Raw genomic sequence first — 10,948 nt, forward strand, 5'->3', positions numbered from 1 at the left:
ATGTGGGACTTCCTTTGGGGTTATCTCCATTTTCCAATGACATTTAGAACGTAAAAGGGGTTAAGTTGAGTTATACCCCTTTTCCATGTGGATTTTCTCCTTAACTGCTTGAAATTCAGTCAAATAATTTGGTGTAATGATGGAAACCATTCTAAGGCACAATAATAAAATAAAAACTCAATTTAGGGATAAGTCAAGTTATTCCCTTCTTCCGCTTCCTGGATCAAATATAGTACGGAGGCACGGAGAAAAGTACGGAACGTTCCGTACGGTAGTTGGCAAGTACGGACGTTCCAGGCAAATTATTGACCAGACATGTTCCGTACTGGGCGTGTCAGATATTTCTAGCACATGCAAATTTCATTTTACAGTATCCTTTAGAAAAAATCTAACCTGATTTTCATCCTCCGACACCATATGACGCCTCGTCAGTGGAGCCTTTGGAGGCGATCTGGCGAGAGCCTCACGCACTTCGCGCAGCAGCTCAGTGTCGCCGCCAACGGACGCGGCCAGGGGACTCCGAATCCCCTGCAGAAGAGCTAAGCAGACGAGTAAAGATAGCATGGCGTGTGCGAAGTGACTCAGAAGCACAGGTTGCCGCTGCTTTTTAAGCACCGTAGCTATCGTCCGACTTCACGGGAAATGCTCAACTCCGCAGGTGGCCACTTGTATCTGGGGCAGGACGCGCTGGCATGCGTTGAGCCCCATCATGGGCAGATTGCGGCGTTTGGCTGGATTCACACCTACGGTCTTTCATCTACACACTTAAGTCCTGACGGATGCAGGTGCAGGGTTTGCAGGTGAGAGTGGGCCACATTGGTTCGCTCTCGAGAGTTCGCACTGATGTGTCATAAGGTACTGAGAATTGTGATTCTCCGTTACTTACTAAGGAACGTGTCTGTTTTTAAGGGGGAACCCTGGTGAAAAAATCGGCAAAATTCCAATAAATTGTATTTTTAAAGTTCATAGATAAAAATGTGCATAGAAGGTTTCAGATTCAACAGGTTGAACACCTTTAAGCTAAGTGAGTAGTTTCTTTATCATTTGGAAGGAAATAACATTGAGATCAGTTGTCGTTGGCTTCTACGCTCAACTTCACAGCTTCACTCAGTCGACAAAAAATTTTGCCGTAGAAAGACTTCCTGCGTTCCTGGTTGACACCCACATGAGTCGTCTTGCATGGACTCTATTCATTGATGACTTGTCGACAAATTTTATTGACGGAATCTTGATATCAGCCCTACTTTTTTTTAAAACACACCTAAGAGTTTGAAAAAAGGGGGAAAAATCACTTTTTTTTAATGTTAAAATTTGAAAACTCATATCTCAGGACAGAAGTTGAATTTGAAAATTCCGTCACTAAAATCTCTTCTATACATCTTTAGGATAACCCCCAAAAAAAAATTTAAGACTTTTCCGTCCCAATGAAAGACGCAGAAGATTTTTCCCCAAAGCTCCAAAAAACACTAAAAAGCCACTTTTCTCAGAGACCGTTCAATATTTTGGATTGAAATTTTTTTTTGGGGAAATCACCATAATGAACCTAATAATTAAGCAAAGTTTCAACTTCCTGGGATTATTTTGAAGCCTACTTGAAAGTTTCACCAGGGTCCCCCCTTAAGCATGTTCAGCATCTTGAGCTGTCTAGAACTTCTGCACGGATTAAATTGTTCATTAGTACTCTCTCATTCCAGAACGTGAAATATCGTGAAATATCACCCGTATTGCTCAACCTAAGTTGGGCAAAAGTTGTGCAATGCTTGGCGCGCGGATAGCTTTAAGATCTGCTGACTCACAATTGGTTCCAAAAATTTATTGTGGGCCAAAAGAGCCTGTTTTTGAAACGGCCGTAGCTCAGTAAACTCTGCAAACTGTACAGAGTGCTCAGTAAACTCTGCAAACTATACAGAGTGCTCGGTACACTCTATTTGGAGTGTACTCATAAGCACACTCCTGTGAGAGTGTGCTCAGCTGAGTACACTCTAACGAGAGTGTGCTTAGCTGAGTACACTCTAACGAAAGTGTGCTTAGCTGAGTACACTCTAACGAGAGTGTGCTTAAGTCTGCACAATTCATGCAGCTGAGTACACGTTCGTGGGAGTGTACTCGTGAGTACACGCTGAAGATAGTGTACTCATGAGTACACGCTAAAGATAATGTACTGAGTACACTGTTGAGTTTGCAGAGAACGTGGGCGACAGACGGTGCTTTGCTGCAAAACGCTCCAGCCACTACGCACCCCCACTAAACGGCGCGTACCCCGAGGATATCATGTGTTTCATTCGGCTATGGCCCTGTGGCACGCCAAGGAGCGACTTATTTGTTCCTCTGTAATTTCACGACATTGATGCGAAATAATTATTCATCACCTACAGAAACAGTAAGACCTACTGTAAAGAAAGAGAGGTTTTCACAACATCAGGACTAGATTCAAATAACCATTTATTCAACATTAAGAACAGTTCATCAATTGGTAGATAAAGAGTGTCAAATCAATAAATACTTAGAACGGAATTGTTAATGGTTCTATCGTCAAAGAGACATTGGCATTTCATTCAAACCTAACACTAATTCGAAGAAAATACTTGAATACGTAAAAACAATGCATAGTCAATTGTTCCACTCACTAGACACAAAGCTCCTTCTCTCCAGCGTGCATACGGAGATGTGTACAAAAGTTGGACGGTTGACTAAACTTCTTATTGCATACTGAACACTCGAACGCCTCATCAGCTGCTGCTAAATGACTATAAAGGTGTGTTTTGAGGTATTGTTCATGGCTAAACTGCTTACGACACTCAGTGCACTTATATGGCTTGCCTTCAGAGTGCGTGCGGTAGTGAATTTGAAGACTGACTTTTTGGCTGAACTTCTTGTAACAGACAGTGCATGGAAAGGGCTTTTCCCCATTGTGAATACGGAGGTGTGTCCGCAGGTTAGCTTGTTGACTAAACTTCTTATTGCATACGGAACACTCGAACGGTTTGTCAGCTGCTGCTAAATGACTGTAAAGGTGTATTTTCAGGTATTGTTCATGGCTGAACTGCTTATGACACTCAGTGCACTTAAATGGCCTGTCTCCAGTGTGCGTACGGAAGTGAATTTGAAGACTTCCTTTTTGGCTGAACTTCTTGTAACAGACAGTGCATGGAAAGGGCTTTTCCCCAGTGTGAATACGGAGGTGTGTCCGCAGGTGAGCCTGGTGACTGAACTTCTTGTTACATGCTGAACACTCGAAGGGCTTCACGTCTGCTAAGTGACTGCGGAGATGTGCCCTAAGGAATCGATCATGTTTGAACTCTTCATTACACACCGTGCACGCAAGGAACTTGCCAGCAGAGTGGCTTCGGAGGTGGCTTCGGAGGTGGCTTCGAAGGTTGGTTTCGGCAGTGAACTTCTTAAAACACACTGAACACTCAAAGGGTTTCTCTCCCGTGTGAGTCCGGAGGTGGGTTTGAAGAGTACCTTTTTGCCTGAAGTACTTGTGGCACAACTTGCACTTAAAAGGCTTCTCTCCGTTGTGAGTGCGGAGATGCGTCTGAAGATTGCCTTTTTGACTGAACCTCATGTGACACACTGTGCACTCAAAGGGCTCTTCTTCAATGTGAATCTTAAGGTGCGTTTGAAGATTACCTCTTTGACTAAACTTCTTCGAACACGTTGAGCACTCAAAGGGTTTCTCTCCAGTGTGGGATCTGAGATGCATCACAAGATGGGCTTTATGGTGAAACTTCTTGTTGCACGCCAGGCACTGAAATTCCTTTCTCCCACTATGGCTACTGAGGCACTTCTTCGGTTCGTCCGGACAGAGCTTCATACTGACGGCCGACTGTGTAGTAGTCCCCTCGGTGGTATCGCTTTTGACTTTCAAAGTAAGCTCCAGAGAAATATAGGAAATCCAATGCTGGGCACTGCTCCCGAGCGAATGAGGTAGAAATGGGTTCCACACGACCTGCAACATCGCCGATTCACTCAGATAATGGGCATAAACTGATACTGGAAGAATGTTCCGTCGTGCTTCAAGGGAAAAGGAAAACATTGAGTCACATAATTATTTACATTAGAACTATTCCTTATGTACAGAGGAATCAACAGCGGAATATTCTGACCATCAAAATTCAAAGCCAAGACGCAAGCTGGATCTAAAACCAAAGTACCAGGGCTCGGCTATGCCCTACGGGTTCAGTGGTTAAACTACATAAAGTGAAGTATTACCCTCTGTTTTCGAGCGTAATCAGTTTACGCTTGAAAACAAGCAAGCGTAACTGGCTCATCGGCCAAGATTCTCCTTATCTAAATGCATGGGGTGAATTTGCCGAGTATGCTTCATTTCAAGCGTAACGTCTTCACGCGTAACTTTATGCTTGACTCACTCAAGCATGGAGTTACGCTATAGTTTTACCAGTGTTGAATTGATTTGAACACAACATTCCTCGCAACAAGCCTCAGAACCTCCCGCAGCGATTATACGAGATGGTATTGTAAGAAACAGTGTTACTGAGTCCTAAAATATTTTTGAGCTTGTACAAAAGTACGCCACATTACGGAACGTAACAGGAGCCCTTTTAAGCGAGGGCTGAATCACTCAGCATTCTTGTGTACACATGAGCACATGAGTACGGATGAGTACATCTTACAAAACTGAAAAACTTCAAGTTTATTTAGTGTTTAGACGACACACAACGCTACATCGTGCTATGAATTTTCAAACTTTGCTCTTTCATAATTTGTGAGTACTGAAAACGGGCCCATTCGTACACATGCGTACACCCCCTCGGTTTTAAGTCAGTCACCTAGAACGCAACGAATATTTAAAAAACAATACCTTCTGAAACTTTAGCATCGTGTTGAAATAGCTGAAGCTTTTCACACTGCAAACCCAATTGTGGGACAGGCATGCACTAGAACGTGGGATAAACAGGGACACGGTGCGTCCCACGTTATCAAGTGTATGCCTGTCCTACATTTGGACTTACAGTGTAGTTTTACGCTCTCATTCCATGCACGTGACGTCACGATGAAACGAATGTGACAAAATGTCACGTTCGTTTGAGCATTGTGTCACATTCGTTTAGATGTGAACCGGCCAAAAATTAGCTTGTTCACATTCAAACGAATGTGACACAATGCTCGAACGAACGTTCGTTTCAACGTGATGTTACGTACTTGGAAGGAGAGTGTATCGTTGGTTTTTCTGAAGTGGGCCTTTCTGGGGAATATTTATTTGATATTTCAAGTCTTTCCCCATTTAAGTACAATTTAATGAGTCTAAAAGCACTGTACAATCTCTCGATCTAGAGACTTTTCGAATGCTTATTTACTTGTTGAACATGAACTAAGATTACTTTCATTTCAAAGTAAGGAGCTAGTTCCTACCTCATGTTCGGAACACTTCTTGGGGATTTTACAGTGAACAGCTGACCAACCATATCAATACTCACAATGAAAAGCACGAAAACACCGACAGTGTTCCTAAATAGGGCTGGACCGGATGCAGTTGGCTGAGGTCCGAGAGCTGCAACAGAAGAAAGAAAACATGGGATTTTAGGACATATGGGTCGTAATTGTGACCTGTCTAATTCACAGATCTCTCAGCAGTATCCGCAAAGTTCTATAACATGATTTATTTATTTTAAAATTCAAAGCAAAAAGTTTTCGCGAACTGACGCGCGCGGCATATACAACCGAGGCTCTAAAAACAATAATTTTTTAAGAAAAATCTCATTCAACGAACGTTAATGAAAGCAGATGATACTCGTTTGGTTTTCTTCTGCGGGGTGGTATGGGCTCATTCCAAAGATAGTACTTAAAATCTCATTCGACGAACGTCTGAACGAGGCCGAGCTGGCGCCGAAGTCGGCACGAGCTGAGCAGAGCCGAGGTCTGCCCGAGTCACCCTTTGAGACGTGGCAGGCGGAGAGGGATTGTCAATGTTGCGCGCGGGCCGTCGCGCGCGGGGAGGGGGTAGGGGGTGCCATTGTCCGCGCAGGCTGCGCCTCACCGCCAGCCAGACACACCACACTGCAGGAAATAACCACAACAAAAGTACACAAATTTCTGGCAAATTTTTTATCAGGTTTTTATTGTACTTTTAAAGTACAACAATTGTTGTACAAAGTACAATGGAACCGGCATGACGAGTGCTGGGCAGTGCAGGCCTCGTTGTGGTTTGTACCATTCTCGTTGTACTTTCTACAATCCCTGTTGTACTTTTATTGTACATTTTTTGTTGTACATTTGTTGTACTATTCACACTTTTTCTTGCAGTGCAGCCCGCCCCGGCCGCCAGCCCCTCTTATATTGTTAGGATATGCGCTTGGTTTCTGGACTTGAGAGTAAAAGCATGCTGACACCTTCATTTGTGTATAGTAGTTTTAAGTATGTTCCAAGTGTGAAGGTATCATCTGCTAATTTTGACATTGACAACTGTTTAGGATGTATGTTTATGGATGGAGAGTAAACAGGGGTACTTAAAATCATACTGATTATTGATAAGCGTCTAAATATGAGGCGAAAACCACGATAAAATATTAGCTGTACTGCGGTGAGTCCCACTAAATCGCGATGCATTTAAATATTATCATGTTTTGTCACATTGTATTCTATTCTGATGGAATTTCTTGCGTTTTTACATGTTCCTGACCATTTGAAACCTTATCTCGGAGTGTATGACAAGTTGGAAACTGAGAAATGCGAAGTGCTTGTATAGCAGAGGTACACTGTCAGAAATTTCCGTAAAAATACGGAAATTTAACGGAGACCGTCCACTTTTTTTAACGGAGATCTCCGTTTTCTTGAATTATGGATTTTCTCCGTAAAAATATGGAAGTTATGTATATAAATGAAATAGAAGCCTTACTTCTCATAAAGAATAGACTAATTCACGTTATCGATGGGTTGGGTGAGCAACTGATTAGGTGTTCCTTCCCTAAGGCAACCTTGCCTTCGGGTTTCCGTCCATTTATCTGATCCAAATGGCATGTGGTCAAGTGGATCTTCAAACAGTTTGGGAGAATATCACTTTCGTCTAAAAGGGCACTGTTTGTATTAACATCGAAGGAGAAAGGAGAGAAGTAAAGCGTTAAAAGACGTTTATTTCTGCAAAAATACGGTCCATCTCCGTAAAAATACGGAAAATCTCCGTAAAAATATGGAAAATTTACGGAGTCTCCATTCCCAAAATTAGAGTAACTTTCTTCGTAAATTTACGGACTTTTTTTTTCTGAGAGTGTAAGGTTCGTGTTCAATTCCACCTTGTTGTTTACAACGGTCTTTGTGACTAGCAATGTAAGTTCAACGGTTTTTCGTCATGGCTTCTATTGTAAAGCTAATTGCCATCACAAACCATTTTTCCAATGATTCATTCAGACTTAATAGAGGAGAGGATGCCCTTATATCAGGTCATGTTATGGCCTGCAATGTTGACAGGGAGAATGGCCACATATGGGGAAAAGTGCAAGCCAGTCAGAGGAAAGAAGTTCGAGAAGTCAAGGTATTTTAGTATTTTGTGAATAAATAAAAAATTGCACTCTTTGGTTTGTAGGATAACTAACTTCTGTTGTCTTTGTTTTATAGGTGTTCTATACACTTAAAGAAGTGAAAGAGGACTGGTGCTCGTGTCCAATTAGAAAGTTTGGAAAGTGCCACCACATTGCTGCCCTACTTCTGTATGCAAACATCAGTTCCACCGATGTCGCCTGTTCCTGGTCCCACAAAACTAAAGCAGGGCATGATAATGAGGGCCTGCCTGTTGACGAATACTATCCGTTGACAAGGCCAGAATACCGTGCTGTTCCAGGCCCTCTAAGTCACAGTGAAATTGGACAAGCCCGTGCCCTGCTTCCAATTTGTGCTGGGGGAGCTCTGTACATGAAGTGGCTGTCTGATCCAGAGCCAGCAACGCCAGCAGTACTGTCCCTTGGCACCGATCCTGTAGTGAATCAATGGCAGCCACCTCAACAGCAAGCAGGGATCAAGATACCACCTGTTGAAGAGGCAATCCTATCACCGGACTTCCAGTACTGTGCTAATCTACAGGAAAAGATAGATTATGTAACAACGTACTGTGATCTCAGTGATGAGGACATTGCAACAACTGCTGCAGCTACATCTGGTCAATCGAACAACTTGTTATGGGGTCAGCTTCACACCCATGTCATGACTGCCAGTAACTTTGGGTTTGGCATCAGGGCAAGTTCCAACCAAAGGTCTTGTGCTACATTGCTCCAAGCTATTGCTGGTAAAAACTGGTGTGAAAAAACTGGAAAAAAGAAGGTTGGGAAGAGTGAAGGTGAAAGGGCGAAGGAGTGGGGGAAGGACAATGAATCAACCGCATTGAAATGTTTTGATTGATTGATTGATTGATTGATTTAAGGTACTTGACAACGGGACTGGGGAGTCCCACGAGCGTCAGTACCGCTCTCACACAATTTTAACATGATTGAAAACATACATTTTACCAATACTTAAGAAATACAGTGTCACAGCCAAGAGGATGACTAATATTTATTGAGGAGTTGACATTTCAGGTTGTTTTTAAAAGTAGTAACATTTCCATACTTAAGGAATTTGAAGCCAGAAAACTTGTTAAAAGCATGAATGGCACTTATACAAAAGGAGTGTGCATACTTTGCAGTTCTGTGAACAGGTATGATCAGTCTATCAGGATGTCTATTTGAGAACTGAAACATTTCAAAGAGATATTGAGGAGTTTGACACTTAAGAACTTTCCAAGACATAATGGCGAGGCTCATGGTCCGCCTGTCATCCAGTTTCAACAGCCCTAAATTACAATAGTGGGGAGTTATATGCTCATTTACTTTACAACCCGTGATAAATCTAATGCACACATTCTCTGCTTTTTGGAGTTTCTCTGTAGTGTACTTGTTCATGTCCGTGAACAAAATTGAGCCATAATCTAGGTGGGGGAGAATCAAACATTGCACAAGACGTAACCTTATGGAAGCAGGAAGACAATCAAAATTCCGCCTTGCTTGAGCCAATGCTGGAGAGGCACATCCAGAGTGCAACATCACTTTAACTGGCATATGGTTCCACCCTAGTGGAATACTGGGAGCTAGTCCTGATGCTCTTATTGATGATAATGCAATAGCTGAAGTGAAGTGCCCCTATTCAATGAGGTCAGTGACAGACATAAGGAGTCATCTTTGTGAAAATTCGAAGAATAATACCAAGAAGAAAAAAAGTGCTCTCTGTATCACTTTTGATGAAGATGAGAATTGTTTCATCGACACTAATCATGATCACTACCATCAAATGCAGGGACAGCTTCTTTGCACTAATCGTCAATCATGCCACTACATAATTTGGACTGCCTAAGACGATCTTAGTGTAGAAATTGAAAGAGATGAAGACTGGGAACTTGGCGAACAATTCGTTGGCGGAGCAAAAAAGTTAGTTCGAGAGACAAAATTATGACTTTGTTCCTTTGACGGATCTTTTGTTTGAGCTAACAGATTGTTTGTTTTGGCAACAAAAATTTTGTAACTCAAACAAAATTTTCGTAACTCCAACAAAATTTTTCGGTTATCACGGAATCAACGCACATTTTCGTTGGGTCAGCGAATTCCTTTTTTCCGTGTAAACAGCTTGTGGTAATTCTCCGCAGCCCCCTTGTCAATATTCTCCGTAGGCTCTTACAGTACTTTCGTAGGACCGCACAGTATATTCTCCGTAGGACCTTACAGTGTTCTCCGTAGAGCTATACAGTCTTCCAGGTCCAGGAGAAGACTGTGTGATCACAGAGAGTACTGTACGGCCCTACGGAGAATACTTTAAGAGCCTACGGAGAATATTGATAAGAGGGCTACAGAGAATCCTGGCAAAAAAATTAACAGAATTTTCCGTACCTTTCTGCCGCAGTGCAGATAAGATCTTTGAATAGGACCCCTCGAATTCGGTCTCCGAGCCGAGAGCTTTTCAGCGAAACGTGTTGTCATCGACAGCGACCGACAGGAGTTCTCTACGCATTTTGTTTCTCTACCCTATCACATCTTCCGCAACGTCACCGTTGGATAGAACAGGCTGTCTTCCCTTTAAGCTTTTTCGACAAGTTAACGCCTTCTTTTTGTAACGCATTCGATTAAGGTGAGGTGTCGGTGAAAATGGAAACTTCTGTATCAATTGGCTTTGGTGATCGAAACTTTAGGGCGTTAAAGCACTAGATAGGAAACAATTACGCATCGAATTTTTATCCAAATCCTCCCAACCATTTAGCCACAGTAGGCTTTTCTCATTGAAATTAAGCGTTTAGTAGAAAAATCAGCCACGCAAAGTTTTTTAATGGAATGATCTGAAATTTGTTTTGGAGTTACTTAACCCCTGTACTTCAATACAACAGAGAGATATTTGAATTTTTCTTTTGTTTTAACAGAGCAAACTTAACAAGGTTTTAATTGGAAAAATTATTTTTTTCTCCATTTTTACCACTGTAAGTTAAACGATGAAAGTGGATAGCTTTGTGAAATATCTCTGTTACATTGTTACATGGACCACAAAGAACTACTCCAAGAAGTATGGTCAGTATTAAACTAAACTATGCGTGCAATGCGTGGCTAGTTGACGGAGTCGAAAAAAAATTTCTTCGACACTTGTCGTAAGAGTTGGGTGACCACACTCTAAATGTCTTAAATTGAAATTTGACCTGTGTTATTCGTATGTTACAGTGAATTCGGCGCAAGCACAATACGAAGCATTATTCCTTCGTCATACGAACCTTTATAGCTTTTTCATTGTAAGATACAAAGAAAAACCTTCGTAATACGAAGAAAAACCACCTTCGTATTATGCTTGCGCCATTTCCTTCGTATTATGGGAAATTTCTTCGTAATACATTTAAAGAGCCGAAAAGGCGCACACTTTTAAAGGTTCAAAACACAGACCTTTAGGACATGCTGTCGGTAATAGAAGACTATTGTACATGAAAATA

General features: G+C 42.0%; 1 protein-coding gene across 1 annotated transcript; it reads right to left on the reverse strand.

Moving 5' to 3' along the window:
* Positions 1–2,486: 2,486 nt before the first annotated feature.
* Positions 2,487–10,455, reverse strand: LOC117651832 (gastrula zinc finger protein XlCGF57.1-like). Its single transcript, XM_034396239.1, has 3 exons — positions 10,447–10,455; positions 5,442–5,515; positions 2,487–3,952 (listed from the first exon to the last, which is right to left on the reverse strand). Exon 3 carries the CDS (start codon positions 3,815–3,817, stop codon positions 2,627–2,629), a length of 1,191 nt encoding a protein of 396 aa, XP_034252130.1. The 5' UTR covers positions 3,818–3,952; positions 5,442–5,515; positions 10,447–10,455; the 3' UTR covers positions 2,487–2,626.
* Positions 10,456–10,948: the final 493 nt, after the last annotated feature.

Source organism: Thrips palmi, unplaced genomic scaffold (genome assembly GCF_012932325.1).
Source record: "Thrips palmi isolate BJ-2018 unplaced genomic scaffold, TpBJ-2018v1 HiC_scaffold_6, whole genome shotgun sequence".
Taxonomy (NCBI): Eukaryota; Metazoa; Arthropoda; class Insecta; order Thysanoptera; family Thripidae; genus Thrips; species Thrips palmi.

Coding starts and splice junctions, on each gene's coding strand:
- LOC117651832 (XM_034396239.1), bottom strand. CDS start 3,817: ATGAAGCTCTGTCCGGACGAACCGAAGAAGTGCCTCAGTAGCCATAGT.